The sequence below is a fragment of the Coturnix japonica genome, chromosome 4 (genome assembly GCF_054131305.1).
Source record: "Coturnix japonica strain WE chromosome 4, WE-NBRP24, whole genome shotgun sequence".
Classification (NCBI taxonomy): Eukaryota; Metazoa; Chordata; class Aves; order Galliformes; family Phasianidae; genus Coturnix; species Coturnix japonica.
In genome coordinates, this window is record NC_140666.1 from 79,741,296 (window position 1) to 79,766,812 (window position 25,517).

General features: G+C 39.6%; 1 protein-coding gene across 1 annotated transcript in view; it reads right to left on the bottom strand.

Moving 5' to 3' along the window:
- STX18 (syntaxin 18) overlaps window positions 1–1,669 on the bottom strand; it is a 40,124-nt gene extending 38,455 nt beyond the window's left edge. Inside the window, exon 1 of the mRNA XM_015862702.2 lies at window positions 1,486–1,669. Coding sequence (XP_015718188.1) covers window positions 1,486–1,647 — 162 coding nt within the window. The 5' untranslated portion in view covers window positions 1,648–1,669. The remainder of the gene's footprint in view (window positions 1–1,485) is intronic.
- Window positions 1,670–25,517: the final 23,848 nt, after the last annotated feature.

Genomic DNA, 25,517 nt, shown 5'->3' on the forward strand with positions numbered 1-25,517 from the left:
ATTTAACTTGTAGCACTTAAATTTTCTAGCTGTTTGCAAGAACATTAAAAACCAGATAATCTCCCTAACAAAACAGAAAAAAAAAGTAATAACTTTTGGTTGGAATCAAGCCCATTGTGAGATTCAGCTTTGCCACTCATTGCATTTCTCTTAATAACCTGTATCAACCTTAATTTCATTTCTGTAACACATACTGAACAGTCAGCAGTGATTAAATATTCTCATCCCTTCAATATTTTCAAATAAGTATATATTTGACAGATGATCTTCCTAATAGCTTGTACATGCCATAAAAAGTAAAGGAGATGGCTTAAATAAGATTGTCTAAGACAGTGCAAGTGCCAACCTGTTGGTATAAGGCTACGGTAAAGCTGAGAACAAGTGTCACATAAGCTGGTCCTATGTGATATCTGTACTGGTTATATATTGGTATCAAATCAGATACCAAAACCAAGTTATTATGCAAGTCTATAGAAGTGTGATTAAAACAATCTTTAATACCCACATTCACTGAATGCAAAATTGTTCTGTCAAACTAGAAGTCCAAGGACAATAACCAAAATTGCTTTTGTTGACCAAAATGCACTAATACCCAAACAGTAAATTCTAACAGCACTTCATAAATGTGAAGCAATGGAATGTCCATCACTGTATCATTGGTTTCTTGAGGGCCAAAGGTTCCCCGCCATCCCTTGCTCAGCCCTACACTAGCACGTGTGTTTTGGAAGTCTGTCTCCTCATAGAGAATCACAGAGCACACTGAGCAGGCTGTTCCATCCCAGCTTTTCCAAATCACAGAATGGCTTAAGTTGGAAGAGACCTTAAAGATCACCCAGCTCCAATCCCCTCCCCATCCATGGGCAGGGCTGCCACCCACTTGAGCAGGCAGCCCAGCCAACCTGGCCTTGAACCCCTCCATGGTGCATTCCAGTGCCTGATTAAGGGCCTTACTCAAACCGTGCTTTGCTCAGTACGGGGGTAAAGAACCTGCAACAAGTTTACAATCATACTTAGTAATATTATTAACACTGATCAACCTCTAGCTCATCAATTCCTTCGCCTCTCAGTGCTTGTCTCTCCAAGCTGTATGACACCCCAGTTCATACGGACCCAGCATACGAGGACCCGCCACACCGTGTGACACAAGAAACAGATGTGCAATAAGGCACAACTCGGCACTACAAAGACTCGCCCACTCGTTCCGGAGCCGACCTACATGGCAGCCCAGGGCTCGTGGGCACCGAGGGGACGCGGCCATGGGAGCCCGGATCCCCAGCCTGGAGTTACGGGAGCCGGGTGCGGGGGGTGGGGCTGGGATCCCTCCGGCCGCCACATCAGCTCCGGCTCCCGGCCCACATCCGCCTGGGGCCAGCGCTGCCCCGACTCTCTCTGCGGCCCTTCAGGGGCCACTCTCTCGCCCCGGCTCCCCGGGGAGGGCTGCCCGCCGCCTTCCCCCTGCCCCGGCCGCCCGCTGCCCGCACTCACCACCTCCCGTGCCCGCCCGGTGAAGTCGCTCCTAGAGCGGGCAGCGCTGCGCTTGAGCAGCTCATCCCGAGCGCTGTCGCCAGCCGCCACCCCCAGCGCCTTATTGCGGGTCTTCACCGTCTTCACGCTGGCTTTGAAGAGCAGGGTGATGTCCACCGCCATGGCGGCCGGCCCGGCCCCGTCCACCGGTGCCTCCGCGTTTTGCCTTCCCCGAGCAACGCGGCCCCGCGCAGCGCGTTCCGCTCGGTCGGCTCCAGGGATGGGTGCGGTGGGAAGGGAGCATCGCGGTGTTGCTGTGCAGGGATCCTGCGCTGCTGCCTCCCATCGCGGAGCGAAAGATTGAGGAATAAAATCTATATTCCAGCCAAATTCTGACGTCTGGATCGCCGAGCTGTGGTGTCGCGGCAGGTGTCACCAGGTGGTGCTGTTAGACAGAGTCATCCAAGCCGTCGGCCTTGGAATTCAGTCTAGGAAAGAAGAGTTAATTGGAGTTGATTAATGGGCTTCAGCAGGTTTGCACCAGGGGATGGGTTTTGTGCTGCTGTGAAATTTCCATTGGAGATGGCCATATGTGTATTAATATATTGATTATTGGTTATTTCATAGAATCATTAAAGTTGGAAAGGACACTTAAAGGCCATCTAGTCCAGCTCCCCTGCAATGAACAGAGACACCTACAGCTCCATCAAGTTGCTCAGAGCCTGTTCCAGCCTGAGCTTGAGTGTCCCCAGGGATGGGACAGCCACCACATTTCTGGGCAACCTCTACCAGTGCCTGACCACCCTCACTGTAAAAGATTTTTTCCCTATATCCAATCTAAATCTCCCTTATTTTAGTTTGAAATCATTTCCCCTTGTTCTTTTACAACAGATGCTGCTAAAGAGTCTGTCTCCTTTCTTACAGCTCCCGTTCAGATACTGACAGGCCACCCTCAGGTCTCCCCCAGAGCCTTCTCTTCTATAGGCTGAACAGCCCCAGCTCTCTCAGCCTGTCCTCATGTGTTCATGTGGGCCCACAGCTTGAGTCTTTCTGGGTCTCTCTGGAGTGCTATGTTTCTTCTTGAACACAATAGATAGAACAACTTCAATACACCTGTAATGTGTGTAGTGATTTCTGTGCCTGTTAAGGCCCTTGAGATCTACTGCCATTCCACATTTGGTCAGCATCACTGGTACTCCAAGGGCAAACCCTGCAGGGAGCTACAATGCACAGCTATTATTAACTTGACTGAATCAGAGGAAAGCTTTCTGAAATACCCTTTGCTATTATTTTAGTTGTGGCAATTTCATTACCATGTGCTGTGCAGGAGATAAGTGACTGGAAAGGAAACTGTGTGGCACAGCAGTGAAAACTTCTGACCAAATAACTAGTGGTGGTAGTGAGTGTATGCTATATTATACTTTAGGATCCCACAGACATTGCATGATTTTAACTGCTCTCACTGATTGAAAGTAACCTCCCTGAGACAGTCTCCAAAGAAAAAAGAATAAAAATCCTGCCTTTCCCCATCAGTCTGGAATTTAACCAGCTCCTGCTCCAGAATATCAAGACTTCTGCTGATAATTACTACATTGCTTTCAGTTCACTTCAGTCTCAGCAATAGATTGTGAGTTCCTTCATAGCTGTTTTGTGATTAGTATTCATTCACACTCCATTCTTGTTGTTCTATTCTAAATCATGTTTTATTGCTCTATGGATATGCATTTCTAATTAAACATACAGTTGTTAAGACATTATCCTCGGTGCTGGATTTACCAGGAAATATATTTAAGTATTAGCAAGTGTACAGCCAAAGAGGTTAAGGTTTCCATTCCAGGAAAGCCAGGAGGATTGGACATCCAGCCAGATGTCTTGCTCTTTCAAGATTAACTTTTAACTAAAGACATATTTTATAAAGATAAGATTTAGACAAAATAAATCAGATATTCAGGTATATTTCCAGAAATTGGTTTTCTCTTTCCCTTTGTGTTACACAAAACAAATTAAGCACACAAGAGAAAATTCCAGGAATATGTCATGGATTGCATTGACACCCACAGTCTGTAATTCACTTGTGAAATTCTGCATGTTTACTAATGCTGTGTTACAACAGAACAGAACAAACTAGGATAGGATAGAATAGAATAGAGTAGTTATTTGAAAAGGACCTTTTGAAAGATCATCAGGTCAGACAGCCTAACTGCTTCAGGGCTAACCAAAAACTAAGGCACATGGTCAAGACGAGGCCACATCAACACTAAATGTAGTGGGAGAATTGCCTCTTGACCAGCTGGTTACATGGTGTTTAATGCAGCCCAAAATGCAGCTCACTGCTGGCTCATGCAGGGCCCTTCCTGCTGAGCTGCTCTCCAGCCATTTGTCTCCCATCTGTACTTCTGCCTGGCACTGCACCATCCTACGTGCAGAACTTGGCATTTACCTCAGCTGAACTTCATGCTGTTGATCAATACGTGTTAGAGCAGTTTTTGTATGCTGTGATTCTACCATCCTTAGGGTAACTATGCCTTGCTCCACAAACATGTTTCTTCACAAACACCGGTAAGCCTGTGCCAATAGAAATAAGCCATTCACAACTTGGCCCAGAGTAATATGTTCCAGAAAATGTAGGATATGGAATTAACTTCTCTGGTTTTGTGTGTGTATAGCTTGTTCTTCTTAAAGAAGTTAACATTTACACTCATCTGAAGTATTCCCGTGAAAGTGGAATACTTATCCAGATAAGAATCTATACATTTTGCTGTTTCACATTTAAACTGTAAGGATATGAAAGTTGGTTTGAAATTCTAAGCTTCATCTTACCTTTGTGGTTTTAGAAAAAACAACTTACCAGTGTCTGTTACTCATTCTCTAAAGAAATTTAGGAAATGAAAAATAACTGGAATACTCCATGAAATTTTGGATGAAAACAGAAAAATAACAAACAAAAACCCCTTTAGTACATTGAAGCAAAGTAAATTTCAACAGACATACTGTAGTTTACCTCCCATTTTTGCAAAGATTTGTATGCTCTGAACCGCAATGAATAGTGTGAATACTCCCACTGAGGTCAATGGAGCTTCACATAGTGCGCATAGTTAAGCACATAATGCTTTTATCAGATCAGGACCTTGGCTTCAGATTCTTTGGAAAAGTGATTGTGTCTTTATTGCTGGTTTTACTTATTTATTTGTGCTTTATGTCCACAAATATGTGGTGTATGTGCGTGACCAGTAGTTACTGAAAACCACCCCAAAGAAGTAGTAGGAGTATTAGGCAACTGATTTTGAACCTCAGTACTTCTAAAGCTCCCATTCAGGCACAAGGAAATCAGCAGAGACACATTTTATAAGAAACACAGTATTAAAATTCCATGTGGCTGATCTCATCTCTCTGAAATGGACTGAACAGTTGATCTGGTAAAGGAAAAAGTTTAAAATACCTTTTCAATGTGAAAGAAGCTTGCTCTCAAATGGTCTAACTCATTAGGTATATAATACCCAGGCCTCTGCTGTAGAGATAAATAGATAGCTTTGAAGATTGCAATTACTTTAAAATCAGTTGCTAAGAAGTGGTGCCCACAGCTTTTATTTGAACTTGATCCTTGCTTCCTGTATACAGTAACTACATCTACTCAGTAGTTATTTGCACTTCCACAACCACCTTGTTTTGAAAGTTTAAATCTTGCTTTGGAGCAGATAGGTTTCAGTAGTACATGCTAGAGCTTCCTGTAATTGCTAAAAGGCTAACTTTGAAATTTAAGATTTTAAGATTGGAGTAAAATTCCAAAGCACACACAAAGGGCTACAGTGGCACCTCAAGCAATGCAGGTAAATCTGTAAGACCACATGCGCTGTGCACCCACTCATGCCTCAGCAGAAGTATGTATAGAAGAGGAAAAATTAGGAGCCTGCAAATTACAAGTTTTATTTGCAGTGTGAGGAACTCACGCTGGTCTTCAGTGTATCTACTTAACAGCTATGTATGGTAAAATGCCCTGGTAAACCTGCCAGTGAAAAGGAGTCCAAAGCTCTTCTATGGTTATCAATGATTATGGGGTTCATCTCTGCTTAGAGACAGGTAACTCTGCAGTGGATAAGTTCTGTCTGTGGGAGAGGTAAATAAAAGGGATAAAGCTCCTGAACTTCTTCCCTTCCGATGCATTCTGTCCTAATTTGGTGCAGAAAACAGAAAGCTCTATGCTGTACATTTCATACATTTCATACTTTTTCTGGCATAAAAGCAGTAACTTTTTAATGTGATGGTGATATTACAAACTAAATGAATTATCAAAAGGAAGACAATTTGCCTACAGTGCACATTTGCAACTGAGACAAATCAAGAAGGGAGAAACTGTATTTGATGGTTGTATGAACTTTCAAGTCAGTAGCATGCATTCTATTGGCTTAAACTCAAAGTAAATATAACAAATTTGTGGATATGTGAAGAAACCTTTGGCATTTAAAAGAAGAACTGGAAGACAGTAGAACCTGACCAAGGAAAGTATACCAACTATTTAAAATGGTGAAAAGTTATCTGGAAACAATAAATGTAAACTGCCAGGCAGTAATACACAGGTATTGCTATCTGTGGTAACAAATACTGACTGCCCCAAGCTGGTTCAATTGGCAGTAACATGAAGGTTCTCTTACTCCCCTTGAAACTAAACCATCTCATCAAAATTTGTAGACACACACAAACAAACAAACAAAACAACACAATAAAACAGCCACCCACATCACCACCCAAAAGGTAATAAGGAGCTTAACTCTTAGTGAGATCTGAATTATTCTAATTTTTCATGGATCATTCAATTTTAATAAGTTTTGGGTCTCAGGACCCAATAACAGCCCTTCTTGCCCCTATCTAGCCTTCCTTGGGGCTTTTCCCAACCCTACACAAAGTTCTATTTCGTGCCCCAGGGTCATCAGTCATCAGTCCCTGCCCCACTGACTCTGAAGGATGCATGTCCATGGACTCCAAGCCAGGCCCAAAACACAGACACATCCCAGCCTGGCCTCACACTGTCCCTGTCCCTAAGAATGTGGTTGATGAGCAGAGGTTTCCCCAGCCACTGTGGGGCAGTGGAACAGGCTTCAATTGGCCAAGCCCTGCCTTGAAGGCTGTGGTGTCTGTCAATCTCACCATTGCTCACGAAGCAGCAGGATCCCACTCTGCCCTTATAGTTGGGCATCCCAGTCTCATCATTGTAGCTGTCATAGAGCAGATAATGCCACTAATACCTATGGCAATTATTTCCCACAACCAGCACATATACCTGGAAAAAGTCAATAGGCACAGTGTATTCCTTGTCTTAAATTTTGCCGTAGAGATTTGAGCTTGTTCAGAGCCTCTGGGAGCTATAGGCATGTAGAGGAATATATGGCCTATCTTCTTTGAGAACTTTCCATACCCTCACAGATTCTTGCAACCTGTATGACTTCTGCAAAGCTCTGCAGGGAAATAAAAAAGCTGGCATTTACACAAAGTTCAGACTGCTGAATTCTGTGTGATACTACTGCAGAGACTCTCAAAGTCACACTGTTCTTACTTTGTTCTTCAACATCAATTAACATTTGTCTAAAAGAGCTCAGCCTCTACATCTAGGAATGAGGCAATGTGTTTTTTTACCAGGCAAAAAAAGGAAGAACAATAGAAACTGAGATTTTTTTTTATAACAAAAAATATGCATACAATAACAAAAAGCATTGTTCCCCATGTACATAGATGATCATAAAATATGACAAAACAGCTGGATTACTATTTAATTTTCTCCAGTGAACTGAACTTTGAAAGCAATCAGTAAAATATTAGCAAGATAATAGAGGAAGTTTTACATTGTTACTACCACAAGCTGTTATTTTTATGTGCCTTGAAAATGTTATATTTGGAAGAAATTATGGCATTTGAAAGAATGGGAACACAAGAATGAGATAAGAAATATATCAAGCTTAGAGGTCAAACAGAAAATGAAAATGATGTAAATGAAATGTATACTCATCAATATAAATATTCCAATAAATACAAGCTGGGAGCAAATTATAATGAAGAAAAGACTGTAAAGCAAATGAGGGACTGTGAGGTTCTAGTCCAGGCACAGACAACAGCATGTGGCTGGAGAGAGAATTTTAAGAACTGTGAAAATACACATGACAACAACCCAGTTAACACTGTCTGAGCACTTTGAACGCTCTCTGTGTGGCACTGATGAATAAGAGACAGCTTTGGTTAAGCACTGGAATGTCCAGATGTTTTAAGCAGAGCTTGGTTTAGTGCCTAGTACATTCACAAATTAGTTTGATGATTACAGTCTTCCATAAGTAGACAAACCCTTACAAATTGATCAGCAGCCAACACAAAGGAATCTCAGCACAAAGTTCTTACAAGTGTTATTTAATGTAGGTAGAGAAGAGAATAAATATCCCCAACAACTGTATATGTGTCTGTCAACCTATGTGGCCTCAGAAACTGGATACCATGAATACACAACAGATTTTCTACACCACTGCCAACCATATTGGACTCAAGAGGATTTGTTTTGAAAATATATATGCAATCAACATTGTATATGTTGGAGGTTCACATTGTCCCACAGGCTCTGAGATATTGGCAGAGCTAAAAGTATATGTGCAAGCGATCCATTAGAAATCATCCAAGAAAAGCCCTCTAAATGATATCAGAAAGAGTGTGATAAGAGTCAAGTTTCAGGAACCATCCTGCAGTGAAGAATAAAAAGCAGCACAAACACAGGAGTTCCAAATGGTATGTAATGATATGACATGACGTGACAAGATATAACATTAATTATATATGGTATATAGTCTAAATTCAGTTTCTCAAGATTTGTGGGTTTAAGAGTTAGACCAACCTAGCAATTCCAGCCCCTTAATAAAAAATAGAGAAACATACATTATACAGTATTAGGTTGAAGTTCAGCCCTGAAACAAGTGCAGTTCTTCCACTGATTTCATGCTAGTAACCTGTAGGGGTGTTGGTGAGGAAGCCCTTACAAGAGAATGGGTAGAAAAAAAAAATAATAAAAAGAACTTGTTTAAATAACTGTTTTTAAGGCTGAGAGAAGAGGATAAAGAAAGACTGAAGTTATTTACAGATAGTGGCATGAGAAAGAATTCTGAAATATAGTCAATTTTTGTAAAGTTCTCATAAGAAACTCAAATCCTGGTGCATACGTAACAAACTATAATGATTGGATTTATAATGTTGCAAGTGCTCTAAATGAAAAAGAGGAAAAATGATACCAAGATTTTCATTCATTTGAAGTCAACTGCCCCAACTATCTGTTATGCTAGAGAAACAATACTTTTGCCTTGTCTCCATGTTTATGGGATCAGAAATAACAATAAAACAAATCAAAGACACTTTCGTCTATGGGATTTGAATCAGGCCCAGCATACGTCACTAGAGATCCTACAAAGTCTTTGCCAGAACCACGAAGAACTGGAGTAATTCCATAGCTCTCTGTTCTGACATTTCTGAGGTTAGGCAATGCCTCACTATCTGCTAAATATCATGCAGATTAGCAGTACAGTGGCTTGTCATCCTGGCTTTTGCAATAAGTAAAGCACCAGTAATGATACCAACTGAATTGATACTGCAGTACTCAAAACAAGGTTCTGTTTAATTCTATTGCTTATGATTCCAAGATTGTCTGTGCTCTCACAATAGTTGTTGAGTTTTATTACAGCTATGATCCCTGAACTTTTGATGCCCCAGTTACACATAGCACTGGTAAGAACAAGGGAAAAGTAAGAACTGTTTAAGGAACACAATGAGACTTCGAAGCCCCAGTTTTTTGCTGGTTTATTCTGCCAGTAAACGGACTGCAAATTAAACCAGCATAATTAAACCAGGCAGATTAACCCTATGAAAGGTAATTTTACTCTCATTTATATCAGCTCAATTTAGCAACTCCACAAAGCCAGAGAAGTGGCATAGAAAATGTAGCATCTGACTCTACTGTTGTTATCTTGGCAGAAGCAGGAATTAATCTGGATGTAAATGGGTGTCAGATCATCATGACATGTTTACAGCCTCCATAGCAGCACTGTATAGAGCTCCCTAAGCTGGCTCCAAGCAGACTAGCACATCCACAGTGTACTGGATTCAGTGCCCTGAGTGTTTTCTTCTGGAATGTAATCATATCCCCTTAGCCATTCAGCTTAGGCTTGTACAAAGGCATTATTATTACTATACAGAATGTATTTTACCTGATAGGGTTTTAGAGCCAACTTGTTCTTTTCATGTTGATGACTGAGAGGCAGCATCAGGGCTTTCCTGGTTGTCTGTCTTTTCTGAATGGTTAATGTCCTGCTTAGCAGCATTTTTTTTCTTTGTAGCCCCTAAGTGGAAGAGAAGGAGAGAATTAAAACCCCATAACACCGACCATCTAAAAGTTAATGCAGTCTTGACTAATTCTCTGGGCTCCACTAGAGCCAACAGTCTTCTTGGCAATGTGGGCTGTTTGTTGTGAAGGACACCTGTGGTGGATGAGGCGCAGCTCCTTCTTGCAGCTTGCAGTCTACTTTGGGTGAGACTTTTGGATTAGATGAAGCGTCTAGTTTTGAGGCTGCTGATTTTGGGTGGTACGAATGTTGCCTTTCTGGTCATTGTACTTTTTGTGATAAAAAATGCAATATGCCAAAATACATTGATACAATACTTAGTTGAGAACACTGGAGGGAGCTCACAGAAAGAGACAGGAAGAAAAAAGGTGGTAAGAAAGAGAAGTTGTTCTAGTTATGTGCAAGTTTATGTGAATATTTACAACTACAGGTCATCTGTCACTTCAGTTGATGTACAAATGTAGTAAAGATGTATTTGTGTTTATATTAAATGCTAGTTTTCTTTTTACTTGTATCCTGGCATCACTGTGACCTATTTTGAACATGCATATTTAGAAAACACCCGTAATGGGCATTTTCTTTTACATTTAAATTGATGTTTATTTGAGTTCTCCTGTTTCTGTTCACTTGGCCTCATTCTCTGCAGCCAGATATTTAATCTAAAATGGGTGAGAGGCACTTTGGCAAACTGTAGTTATACATCCCTTAGGAAAATACCATCATCTTCAGTGAACGCTATATAATGAGGAGGTGTCCTATTACATAATTGAGGAGGCATTGTCTTTTATATGCTTTCTGGTTCACTTTTCACACTAAATTAATCTTAATAAGCATCTGCTTTGAGTAAAGAGAGTTTTGTGATATTTCAACCATGACCTCTCTGGAAGTCCAAATGATTTCACTTTACATTTCAGTCTGGAGTATTCTTTTGAAACATTTCCCTTTACTGTATGATAATCAGTGTGTTAACATGAGCTGATTAATCCCATCAGTCTAACACTGATATCATGGCTCTTGTACCCTTTCTCCAATAACCTCATGGCTGCAAAGTCACTGGCTTCTTAAGTGAATTCAGGGCAATTCTTAGATTATGTTATATGGGAGATCAAACTTAATGATCGCAGTGGTCCTTTCTGGCTCTATAATCTATGAATCTGTAACTCCAACTAAACAAATAACTGCACAATAGGAGTAACTGAAGAAATAAAAGTTGATACTTTTAAGATAGAGCTTGAAAATATTTATGAAAAAGATTGCATGAGCTGCCTTCCTGCAATAGCTGGAGGGTGGACTTCGTGGCCTTGCAGTCACTTCCACATCTATTTTGCTGTGTTTCAATTGCTCATCAGCTTGCTCTCATTTTTTTAAATACTTGTTTTAAAACAGTTTTGATACAGTTACTAGGATAACAAATTAAAGATGGATTTTAGCCTTTTAAAGAAAGGCTTTCTTTCATTTCAGATGACAGACTGAATTGAGGCCTATGAATAATGCTTGTGTTGACCTGCCAGAATATGTCTTAGCAGCAATGAATTCTCAAATACCCAGGCTGCGCTTATTCATTTTGAATTCAATGAGAGGAAAGGCAATACAACCCAGTGTTTAATCAGGCTGCATTTTAACGTATCAGTGGCCATATACTGTGCTTTCATTTAAAAAAAGAAGAGACTTTGCAAAAGCCACTATTGATTTTGTTTGACTTCTTATAGTCATCTACTTATAATTACACAAGCCCACTGCAGGTATTAAAGAAAATGTTCAAAATTTGCTGCAGAGTTCTACAGTTACAGTTCTCTCTTCTGCACCAATAACTTGTAAGACTTGGAAGAGCTGCAGCTCAGAGAAGGGCTGGACTGGCTGAATATGGGAAACGGAGACATTTCCAAGAAAAGTAGGAAGTGGGTTTAGAAATTTATTCAGTAGCTCACTGAGAATCTGGACAAATTAAAATCATTGGTAAAATCTAGACTGGCTCAGAGAGTGTAAACAGAGGTCTAAGCATTTTTAAAACAAGCTTCTTTCTTGAAAATACATTTCAAATGAGACAGAAAGAGCTTCCAGCTCCTATTTGTCACTAACAATTTCATGGCACTTTTAAATAGGAAAGGATGAGATTGGGAAATGGGTTGGCCAAATTCCATCTCCAGTAACTGTATTTAACCTCCTTCATTTCTTCCTGTGGTGTCCATTAGTGATGGCGTTGTGAGGCTTTGCTACCCCTGCTGTGTTTTCTTCCAGGTGCACCTGCCTTTCTCTGGCAGGCAACTACTTCCTGATAAACTTTTGTTACCTCATTGAAAGCTTCATGATTCTGCAGATATTTGTGAAGCACTTGGAGAACACTTGAGAAAGAGCCACATCCCTGTAAGGTGTCAAGCTGAGCTCATCCAAAATCAAAAGCATATTTGGAAATCATAGTTTCCTTTCTTAGGGCTTTATATGCAGGCAACTCTTTCAGACATGGATTGTTTAATTGGTGTCTGTACAGAGATGAGCATCAGAAAACCTCTACAAAGATACAACTGAAGAGCAAAAAGGACCCCAAAATAAATAATATAAATAGAAGATATCAAATATCCTAAGGTTAATATCAGCTGGATGGATTTCAAAGATACATTAAAATCCATGATTGTTTTGTTTTAAGAGCAGTTAGTTAATTTTCTGCAGTGTATCATAGATTCTTTATCACATGGTTTTTAACTTCCCCACCTGTAATCCAAATCAGGAATCAAGATTACTTGAGTGGACATCAGCTATCATGAATCACCAAAAACATTTATTCAGTTCATTGTCCCCTTTTCATTTCCCACCCATAGCTGCCCACAGTGTACATGCTTAAACTCACTACTGTAATTCATATGTCAACACTTTCCCATTAACTAATCACAAATTACCAACTTCATTTCTATAGCTTGGAGCACAGGTCGGTTTTCCTTTGTTCAACACACTTTGGAGCTCAGATAAAGTTTTGAACTATAAGTGATATGGTATGCAATGGTAATGATATTTTGTGCTTGAAAGGGCATATTTAAACTTGCATACTTGAAATTATGTGTTTTTAAATTAGCATGAATTTGTGATGTGCATATACTCCTATGAATATGTGTATGGAGCTATTCAGTGACATTTAAAAAATATTTAGTAACTTTCTTACCTAAAAATTAATCTGAAACATATAAACTATTGATGTGCAAGTTAAGAAGACTTTAAAAGAATATTAAACTGTAGGAGAAATATAACTGTGTGTTAGAATTTCCCTCGGTGAAGAACATTACATCAGTATGGCTGAGATCATCTTTCCTCCTGATTTTCCAGGTAGGAAGGAAGGTGAAGTGTCTCTACAGCTCAAATTTACCTTCCCAAAAAGTAGCACTGTGACTTCTCAGTAGTATCTTGTGAGCAGATATGAGGGAGCAGAGGCTCTGCAGGGAGCACACCCAGAGCCTGACTGCACAGAAAGCTCTGTACTCTTCACAGCTGCCATGGAGGAGCTTCAGGGCTATGGCAGGGCTTAGACCACTGGTGGACATGAGGCTCTGGAGCCCATTGATAAAGTCAATTAAAGTATCTATGTTATCATACATATATGTGTGTGTATATATATATATATATTTCCCCACCAAATAACCAAAATAAATCCTTAATATGAATTCAGCTTCAGGAAGCATTAGATTGGGCTAATTGCTTAACATTAATTGTAGCACAGGGCTTGAAGATAAAGTTCTACATGAACTCAATGGTTGTTATTAAGCATCACTTATTAGAGAACACTACCTCAAAATGAAAGGAAAAATACCATCAGACAACTCTGAAGCCTTTCCAGTCCCACCTCTGCTATAGTCACAGATGAGTTACAAGACAAACAAATAAATAAATAAAAGATGAATTCTTTCTGTTCATTCATATCCAAAAGATTGCACTTTTCTCACTGGTTTGAAGATAAGAAGCAAAGCAGATGTAAAGCTGTTAACAATATGTAAATGCAGCCCTGGTTTTACTTGAAAGGAGTGCAGTTCCGTGGTGTTTTGGTTTTGTTCTGTTTATTTTTTTTTTAAAGGAAGAAATAATCTTTCAGTGGGATTGTTTGCTTTTAGCAAAATTTCTGTTCATCATTTGGTTTCTTTCAGTGATTCCTTATTTGTCCAACAGGTTCCACAAGCAAAAAAGTTGGCTGCAAAATATGAGAAACCTCTGACAGCTTCTCATTAAAGCAGTGTCAAATCCTGAAGTCCTTGGGCAGCTTTACCCCAGTCTTTCTCTCCCTGACTTATTATCTCAGGAGAAACAAGTGTTGAGAAAGAAGATATGATTTTTAGCATTTGCCCACGAATAGTTGGTAAATTCCTAGGTCTGAACTGCTAAAGAATTACCAGCCCATTTATACACATTTGTATGTTTCATTTGTGCTTTGAAAACAAAATGGTGTAATCCTACAGATTATGGCTGAATTTTAAACTGTGCCCTCTTGTCAAAATTTGGCTAAATTAGTAAATAATTATTAAATGAGGACAGCCCTTTTTTAGAGACCTGGCAGTATTAACATGTACATGGTCGCAGCTTATTTGTTCACTTGCCTGATGAATGACATTTAAACTACTTGGAAAAGAAACGTCCTTACTATGATCTAACAGCACCGAGACCGAGGGATCGTAACATCTGAATTCGTTTGTTTGTTTGTTTATTTGCTGCCGCTTTTTTCACTTTATCTATTCGGTCGCATGGTTGGGTGCAGAACCCGAGTGTAGATCGGACCTCGGATCGTGCTCCTATTAGCAAACCAAACACCGGTTTTGTTTTTGTTGCTGACGTTGTTTGTTTTCATTGCCGTCTGAATGAGCCTTTTATGGCCCCTGCCTTGCCTGGCTGACTGCACCCGATTGTATTTAATTACATTTACTCGGCAGTTTCAGCCTCGATCCCCGGCCGTTACCCATCAAGTCCAATCACTATTCTTTAAATCCAATGGCTCAGAATCAGAGAATTTATCTTTTGCACAGTTATTGCCCAAACATCCAGCGTAAACAGGCGGGGCTCCTCGGCCTTGCTCCGGCTGCGCTGATTAAAGGCCGGCAGTAAGATGGATGGAGGCGGTGCGGGCAGCAGGCTCAGCGCCCCGCTGCGCCCCAGTCTCTGCCATTGTGCCGGCCTCTGGGTACCAGACTCGCCGTGGTCCTCCCAGCTCCAAAAGGAAAGCTGGCTTTGTTTGCCCGTAAGCATCTGCAAACTGTTCTGACACATGATCTACCCTCTCAGCAAGGCCACTCATTAGGCTGATTATCACTTCAAAGTTTGTATTATCGTCCATCTCTAAAGGCAATTAGGAATGGGTGGCTTTGAGTATCAGACACTGGGTGACACTAAGTGACTCATCTTTATTGATTCTTTTGTGTGCAGAGACAGTGATTGAGATGATAGGATTGCAGCCTACCTGCCCCTTTGACTGGTAAATACTGAAGAAAAACGGTGTGTAATTAACTGACAGTTAATATAGGTTCTGTTTAGTGTTCAGAAAGCACAATAGTGGAAGCTGCCCAAAAGGAACAAAGTAATGAAACTCCTTTGACAAGTTAAACTCTAAAGCCAACTGTGTAATTATCTGACGGTTAACGGGGGGAGGGGAGGACTCGGATTCGTGTTTATGAGACCAAAGGAATTCCTGCCCCTGAACAATGGGGACAGTTACTGACAATAATCATAACAGCTACACCAGATATTTGATTGTGCAAGCCTGGCTTGCAGGCGACATCAGCCCGGTACCCAGCCCCGCTCCCAGTCTGTGGGTCAGGGACATCGAGCCCAGAAAGCCGCAGCCTGTTCTTCATGAGGAAACACAGCTGCAAAAGTCCTGGCTAGTGTTTATGTGCTGTGCTGTCCTGCATACAAAGACTTCACTTTTTCAGGATGGTTATAATAATTCCTTTTAAAGCAGTGGCATCAGCTTTATCCTTAAGTTGGTCAACTTCAAACTTAAGTTGGTCAGCACCAACCTTAAGTTGGTCAACCCGCAATCTAAAGTTGGTCAGTGCAGAGACACACTTGTGTCTTCCACCTTAACATGATGGCTGTTCTCCACCTACATCCACAGCACAATATTCCCTGCAGGAAGAGCTTGTCCAGCAGCACCTTGAAATCCTCAGTATGGAGAATGAGTAACTAACACTTTACAGTTTTTGTGAGCTGAGGGTCTCAAAGCCCATATCAGACGAAATAATCTTGAGAATGTCTCCGTAAGATGGGTAAAGAAAAGGGAGTCTATCAGCACTGCAGGTTTTAAAAAGTAAAGGTACACAAAGAAATATAAAAATAGATTAGGTAGTCTGCTGGAAGAGCACTGCTGCATGTTTACTGTCCTCACCTCTTCTATTGACGTCACATCGCCCTTCTTACATACAGCAGAGAAGGACTTTGGGGACAAGCAGAAGCAGTGGTTAGGACTTTTTATTTTGAACTGTCTTGCAGAAATCACTTCTCTACTGCTGCCACTGATCACTTCTTGTTGGACATGATCACAGCAGGAATGAAAATTTACCTGTGGAGTTCGTGGAACTCGGTGAAGGTCTAAGTAAGGAAGAATCAGGATGGCTTAGAGAGCTGGGAGATTTGGCATGAGAGGAAATATAACCTGATAGAAGATTCTGTAGGAGACTGGAAAGACTGTGTGCAAAGTTCACATACAAGTCATCATGGGACATAATGAACTGAATGTGACATGGCAGGAAGATCTTTGGATGGTGTCAGCAGAGGACTGGACAAAGAGGTGGTAAGAGTTATAACTGTGCGTGATCTTTCTAGAGCTGCTGTAGGAGCAGAATACTGTATCAAGTGTGGATACTCATTTCACCAGAAGAAAATACAAACAAAGCAGAAGCACAGAAAAGAGCTACAAAGCTCTTTGTGGAAGACTGAAGAGCTTAAATTGTTTAATTCATATTAAATACGAAGCTCACGGCCATTCAAAACCATCCATTTAGTTAGTAGATCTTAGCTATCAAACAAACATATAGCAAGGCTCAGCACCTGGAAACTGAAATGTGACAAATTCTAAGTAAAATTAAATGATGCTCTTAAAAAAATCAGAGCAATTTATCATTGAAAGAGGTTATGTAAGGATGCAATATTACATAGAAGTGTTGTAGCTTCCTTTTTGGGTTTAAATCAGCAAGCTTGTCTTTTAAAATAGGCCAGAGAAAGGACCCCTCTCGAAGTTATCGAGCTTGTGGAATGAAGAGGGGTCAAATAAATTACTGCATTTTCTTCCAGATGTATATCTATGAGGGACTGAAGTAATGAGGAAGTAATGAGTGTGAGAAGTGCAAGCACCTCTACTAGGAGCTTGCAGATGCTGCTGAAGCACAACAGAACTCCAGTCCTGGCTCTGCTGCTGCTGACATGCTTTGTCTTTGGCAAGTCAAGATGTCCTGTGAGGTTTGTAATTCCCGAGGCACTCTATGATTACCTTATCTACTTAAAGTCATAAGATAGTACTGTTTCTGAACAAAACAGAGTCCAAATCTCAGACACAGGTATTACTGGATACAAAAACAGAACACCAACAAAAGACTTTTAACACGGCTAATTTCTACCTTCCAAATCTCATCCCAGGCTTCAGGCTTCTGGAGTTGCAATGCAGAATGGATTTCAAAGACTTGCACTGATACAACAGTAAAAAGAATCAGTATGAGAAATGTATGGTAGAACAGAAAGTAAGAGCAGCCACTGGAAGAATTGTCAGCAGGTAACAGTGTGACAAAGGGAGCTAACTATGCTAGCTGTGATTGTGTTAGATCCTTTCATTCTTCCCATGACATTTTCTTAGGTTACAATAGTAAGAGACATTTCAAATTCACATGAGCTAAAGAGTTTCCTTTGGACATGCTATTATAGCTGCCCTCTACCAGAAACTACTCTGAAAAGTCAGACAAAAGGAAGAGAAAACTTCAAACATAATGTTTGCTAATTCATTTTGACCTCTGCTGCTCATTCGTAACAGCCATTCTACTTTCCCTGTCTTTCACTTTTACCTTCTTACCAATTTAATCTGATCCAAACAAATTATACATGAAAAGTCATTTTCCTTTAGGTCTTGTTCACTGAGATGCTTAGCAAACAATCAACTGACGAACAAGATAAGAACAGTAAAAGAAAGATAAGCTTTTGTTTAGATAGGGCAATCACAGATAAAGACCTAGGTAGGCCTGCACACACTCAATAGTCAGTGATACTATCTTTTAAACTGTGGCACTGTGGTTGCTTCCAATGTATTTATTTGCAGTACATACTCATAAAGGCTAATCTACATTAGGATTCCTTTATAAATTAATTTTGAATGTACACAGTCCAAATTGCTTTTTCAATTCTCATTTTGGCTGAAATTGAGTGAAGAGGTCTGCAAAATAATTTATTTGCTTTTGAACCTTTGTATTTTTAGTTTGGAAAAAGGAAAAAAAATCATTTGAATTTACAGAAAAAGAGGAAATATAAAAGAAGAAAAAAATGTGAAAGTTACAGTATTGGAATCCCTTTTTACATTATGACTTGGTTTTATTAGTGGTGTCAGGAGACCTTATGTTGTGACTAAATGTGAAGCACTGGTCTTATGGATAAAAACATTTCCACAAGAGTTGTGCTGTACTTTTAGGTCAAATATTTCAAAATTCTTTTTTGTGAACATTAGCAAAATAAGCACCATAGCTTTCCTATGGAGTGGGAGGAAAGATTAAACCCTCCTTATGGATGGGCAAACTGAGTTACAAAGTGATCCAGTGACTTGCCCTGCGGTTAAGCAGCAGGTCCAGCAGGATGGGTGATGGAAACCTGACCTCTTGACACATACTTCTATTCCCTAACAGCAGGACCTATACCTCTTTCATAATACTCAATGTAAAGTAATAGTCTCTGGATGAGGCTCACAGAAAATTGAAGCCTCTGAAGGTATTTATTTGGCACTTCTCACCAGCACTGTGCCCACACTATTATTTTTGACAAGCATGCTTCCACTTAAAGTACACTGAAAGGTACAGAGTTTTATTTATTCTCTATGTGAGAAAATATGCACGTACAACCAGAACACAACCACATTTTTCATTGGACGAATGTGAAATTTTCTAGCAAGTTTTGCTGAGAAGATACATTTAAATGTTGTTCTACTGGACTCACAATATAGATCAGCATAAAATGTTGGAATTTGTGTATTGCTATAAATACAGCCTCAAATGGTATTTAAATATGGGCATAAGGATTATTATTATTTCTTTTTAATATAATTGATTGAAAACTTGAACTTACAGTTTCTCCATGTCAGGGAAAGGGGCCTCTTGTTAGGATGTCTTTGTGTATCCAAGGAGACATTTATTTCCTTTCGTTTATGTCATACTGAGCTTTAAACCACCATTTATACAATCATCACTGTGCTATGACAAACTGAAATTTCCTACAGACAATCTAACGAGTCAAGATATACATTCCAAGAGCTGTACTGATTGAAGCCTTATGCTGACTGCAGACACTTCACAATTACTGGGACGCTACCAGCCCATGCACTGTCTGTGGGCACTGTCTGTGTTTTAGAGACATGTTTTAAAGAACTATGGAAAGAGATGTTACTCTTACACCTATCCAGGAGATCAAAGCACAAGGAGATGTAAAAACTTCCCAATGCCTCATGCAATAAAACACAAGGACAGTAATGTGGAATTTGGTAGTGCTGAGGAGCAGATGGGTGTAACAGATCAGTGTAACTGGAGGAATGGTGAAGCAAGAGGGTTCAGGATAACATAGGACCTGAGATAAAAGGAAAAGGAGAGGTTTCTGGAGTCTTAAGGGGAAAAAGGTGTGAATTTTATTCCCTAAAATAAGAATAAGCAGTGAAAGGATTCAGGGTGCCCGTGGTGGACACTACAGTCAGTGTGGTGGGTAATGACCACAACAGCAATGTTTTGAATGGGCAAAAGGTCTGCAGAGCAAACTATCATGGCTGGGACTGGAAGCAGGGGAATCAGGGTCAAAAGGATGAGTATTAGAAAGATGAAACATTAGCTAAGCAGGTAAGGGGAAGTGTGAGCCATCAGCAAATGTCATGCTGTGGAAACACTGGGAAGCAAGCAGCAATGCAGCTTGGCTTGGAATGAAGAGTAGCGATGAACTAAGGAAGAAATGAGATTTGAAAGGAAAGAAAATCATGGTTAAATCATATCTTGATTTGACTCCAGTTTTCAGACTTCCTTTATGCTTGAGCTTTGGCTCAGCTTACAAAGGGTGGAGTCACTCAAGGCTGGGTTCAGATTTCAGTCACACTAAAGATGCAAGGTTTTGGTTTGACACCATTTTAAAGTAAAACCCCATATAAAAAAGCTTGAAGTTAGGTCTACATAGAGGCCAAAATATAGAGTATTATGGTGATTGATATTTATTTGGGAGTCAAATTTGTTCTGCATGAAAAAGCCAGGGAAAGGGTTCCTCTTCTCTGATTCACTGAACAGAAGGTAATTGAAAGATCTCTTTATGGCAGGATTTACGACCCCTGAGCCTCAGTCGTTTTGAGCTAAATAATAATGCATTTGCATCGTAAGTGTATCTAATTTGAATTTCACTTCCTGCCTAAACACTTTGAAAAGATGCATGCCTTGAGGTGTCTGCCTGAATAAAATTCCTGTGGAATTGAGGCTAACAAATAAAGTATGTCGTGGTGTGTTAGAATCTGCTCTGCCCTGGAGAATAGCTCCCCTGATAAACTGTCTGATTTATAATGACAACTGCTCCCACTGTTATATACAAGTATACCTTACAGTAATGGGGAATTAAAGAGGCTTTCATGTGAACCAAATATTTAACTTTGAAGTCAGTGGGAGCTGAGGGAGCTCAGCACCTCTCAGGATTAGTCCCTTGGGAATTAACCTTTTCACCTTAGCATAGAGGAAGTATGACATTTTGAGGAGGATTTTTAATAGTGTGAAGTGCACCGAATAACAGGAAGGATAAGAACGCATAGCAGTGAGTGACCTTCTGCTTTAATGAGCAATGAGGTGATCTTACAAGACTACTCCCAGCACCTTTATCACTTAGAATCAATGTGCAGAGAAAGTAATCTGTGGTCTTTTGTCATAACCTTGGTCATAGGATATGTGTCTCAGAAAGGGACTTCATGTTTTGAGTTGCTGTGTTAACTAACCCATCAGCACCATGTTAGTTGTTCAAAAATGATATCAGCTTATATATTTTCCTGCAAGAGACTTTCCATTTGCTTTTTACCTTCTGTTCACTGTTTGAAAAAACAAAAGCAACCATGAAAACCCAAATAATTCTAAAGTTTCTTGGCAAAAAAATGGCTCTTTTTTTTTTTTTTTTTTCCCTAGGTATTCTTTTGTTGATGATGATATTAATAGTGACTTAAATTGGCTGTTGCAAAACAAACAGAATCTGCTATTGAGGGAAAAGACAAACTGTTTATAATTAGTTCTGGCAGCTGGAGGATGGCACTCCTGCTGTTTCTGCTGCTGGCACTGTAAAGTACATCATGTCACAATGCCTGAGTTATCTGAGGTCAGCTCTTCCAACACACCCAAATTGCTACCAATTATTAATTAATTAGTATCATTATGGGACTGCCTTAAGGACCCTATCAGGCCCCTTGAAGCAAATAAAGTGACCAGGAAATAAAAGGAAGTAGAATGGGTTAGTGATGAGTAAAAAAGGTGATTCTAAGACCATCTGATATGGGTCTAATCTTGTAAGGTACCTAATGATTCCCAGCTGATCTCAGGTACTCTCATGGTTTCCAAGTACATTTGAGTTCCAAGAAAATATAAATCAACTGTTGCAGGAGAAATATCAGGAGACTTAGCACCTTATAAGTAGTTTCATTTCTGGGAAGCTTAACAATAAACAATGTATTCAGAGATGAGATACTAAGCAATGTTTTTAAGCAGCTGGACTTACACTTGGAAGGAAAATTTGGCAAACTGTGTGTATTTCAGTGGATTTAATGATTTTAATGAAAAATGACTTTGATTTCAGTAACAGCTTTGGACACTGAAGTTAGCCAAAATGTGTATTCCTAACATGAAAGGAAATGTGGGCTCTAGAAGAGCAGCTACTGCAAAAAGTAGTAGTAATCTGTAGTTCATGAGACTGTTTTATTAGTGTTATGATGTAATTTACATTCGCTTTGTCTCCTCAAAGGTATGGGCATTAATGCTTATAATTCAAGTATTTGTGAGAATTCACTGTGAAAAATTCAATGACAAAAAAAATTCACTTTCACAAGTATTTTAGGTATACAAGCATTTATATAAGCATTTAAGTAGTGCAGGTGTAATTGAAAGCTGGATAAGACTAACATCTATGACTTAGACATGTACATAAAACTAATATTTGTGTTTCCTTCATACAGTCAAGATGTTGACTTTGTAATGTGTTGATGACAACAGGATCTCAGTCCGTATTTCTTCTGCTACGCACAAGGTTAAGTCAGCCTATACTCTTCTGGTTTTAACTTTAGCAACTATTTCATCTCTCCTGAAAACAAGAAGTGCTAACACACTTTTTTTTTGTGATTAAAATGTTTCTATTTAAACACTATTTTCCCATTTTATTATATTTATTACATCTGTCTTCACTTGCTTTTGCTTTGAAGGATTCATCTACAATAATTCAGGAGGTGATGAAGACTAAATACTAAATAAGTTCGTAGCTAACATTCTGTCATCTGTCTTCTGAAATAAAATCAAGAACTCAGTAGTGCAAAGCCTGCCATGCAATTTAAGAGTTAAATCACTTAAAAAAGGGTTTAAAAGAACAAATGTAATTAGTGAGGAAGAAAGATGTAGCTCATTAACTAGAAACACAAAGGTGATTACAGGTTAAGAATGAGTGAGACAGGGAGTCTGTAATTCCACTTAAGTACTACTTTAGGAGCCTAAGTCCATATTCATGGACAAACATCACCATCAACATATACTGCACACTTTGCAGATGTGCACAAATAAATACAAACCTGATGCACTTCTGCTGTGAGGTATGTTTCGGCAGAATAAAGGGTATGAAAGGTATGTCAGACCATCGTAAGTTTTTTTCCCAGAGTCTTTTCAGAAGTCTCTTAGTCATTGTACAGTGTTAATTATAAAATATCTCAAAATATGCGGCTGGAGAAAACCCTGTGGCATTTATAACATGTTGATCACATGTTCCCTCTATATAGAAAATTGTTCATGATAAAAACATCTATCATTAGAATGAAGCAGAGGATAAGTGTTTTGATATACATTTATAAGGAATGGCTAGAAATTTTTTTAGCTCAAGTAAAAGGCACATCTATTTTGAAGGGATAAACAACCTGAATTTGTGTTCTTGGTTGCAAGAAGCAGATTTTTGTAACTCATGTTTTTTTGCAAAAGTCATTACTTGAATATCACGGGACGAGAGTTCCACAAAAGTTTGGCACTCAGCTAGACAGGTAAGAGAGATTTATAGTTTCAAAGTGCTTGGCACATACCAGATCCCAGGAGATCCTGTTTATGTGGGGGGGGGGGGGGGGGGATTTTCTTCCTTCAGGAGTTGCTGATGTCTTGAAAAGCAACCACTTAATTTGGCACAAGAGGAGCTCCTGTCTTCTGAAAACGTTTCCTAAGGACTACAGAGAGAGAATATGGAATTAAGAAATCAAAGCATTTTGGTAGGTAACTGTAATTTCTGTGTTGAACTCTGCTTCTTGCTTGTCTTGCAGTCACGATTGTGTTCCAGGATGCCTTTCCAGGGAGCAGGACAGACTTGGAAACATACTTTTTTGGCCTGACTATTTAGAATGATATCAGAGGCATTTGATTTCAAAGAGGTGCCCCAGCGTTTGTAGCTCCAGGATTAAGAAACAGCACCTTTTTGCACACACTAATTCAATGTACAGAACATGTATATTCTGTGCCAGATTTTCACTTTTCATATATGTATGCAGGAAGTTTGGAAGCTGTATCTTAGCAAAACTGCAGCAGCATGTGAGTACACATTTGGCGAAAAATAGATAAATGGTTACAGCACACCTGAAACTGCAACATCAGCACTGTCTCCCCACATGACCCCCACAACAGGCAAGGTTTTAGACCCACGAGCTATGTCTGATTTCCAGTACACTGTTGCAAATCCATGGCTACTTTTAAAAATACAATCAAAACTAAGTGGAAGCAGAAAACATCCTGCTGTGAAGTTATTCACTACACAAAGTGATTTTCTACAAACATCTGCAGTCCAAAACTGTCTGAAAGACACTTCAGTTTGCTGTGATAAACACCTCTAGGGAACGGGTGATTTTTGGTGATTTTTATAGTATTTCAGTGTTGAAAACATGTTGTTCTGAATCTGATTATCACCTGTGCCTCATGTTCTAACAGCTTGTAATTAGGGTGCAAACAACTCCTTTAGTTATTGCTGCAAATTATTTGGTTTGTTTACTTTCTGTTGTTCAGCACTACGAAGAAAACATCTTTTTTTGTATGCCCTCTTCTGGGAGATGTTCCCCAAACAGCCTCTGGTGTTAGTGTTTAGATAGGCACACTGAGGACACTGGTATTTATAACCAATTCCTCCAGATCAACATTGACTAAAGAAAAAGCCCTATGGCATTCCTGTGGTTTTGATGTGGCTTGTCAGGGATGCTTTATCTTTTCAAGCACTGTGTATGTTGTACCACAAGTAACAGATCCAGACATGAGGGGTAACCTGCTACTGATAAGACCAATATTAGATTACTTTCAGAGGAGACAGAGGAGGAGCCATGGAGGGAAACATGCTTCAAGTCTAGATACTTTTTTTTTGCTGCATCAGATGTAGTGAACACACTAGTTCTTAGTAGAACCAGTGTAAGATCTGCACTTTTTCCTCAGGAAAACAACTTTCACCACAAACACCCTCAGCTGAGTGGAAATGAAATATATTTGGTACCTTTCAGAAATAGTAGCAGCTTCAGCATAGGTATAAGAACATTAACTTTCATATTTTTGTTGCCTTTTTTTTCAACCATTACAATGTACCATGGGGTTATGGTCCTCAGATTAGTTTTCATGAAGTTGTTTTTGAAAGACAATAGGAATGAAAATATTGACGTGAACTGTGCCCATTATAATGTGAGATGTTTTGCATTTGATCACTGCCTTCCAGTGCTATGAATCCAGCTAGTATTCTATGACTGCCTGAAAACCAGGCCATGAATCTAGTCAGGAAACAATTATAAAAACAAGTAACATGGACCACCTTTATTTTACATTTACATTTAACTCAAGGTAATAATTTAAAAAATTGATTAAGAAACGTTTTGAAAAAGTCAGCACAGAAGGAACCTGTATATGGCTATGTTACTTAAGACCATCATCATTAAAGCTGCTCTGTTGTCAGTTGTGCCTGATGAAATTAATGCTCAGGTATAACCAGTTCAAAATGACACTATCTTATTGGGAGCTGTGGTTTCACTTCCCCAAGGGTTATGCTTTCCTAAGGACCGTGAAATTAATTAAAAGGGTCTCAACAGTGCAGTCTCAGATACATTTCTGAAAGTGTTGAGAATATAACCACATCCTGCTGAATATCTCTGAGTATTAATGACATCATGAAAAGCTTGGAGATTACCTGTCTCAATTAATTTACCTCTCTGACCAGCTTCTTTTTGTCACCATATGGGAACCTCTAAACTACCCCCTGAACATAGGTGGA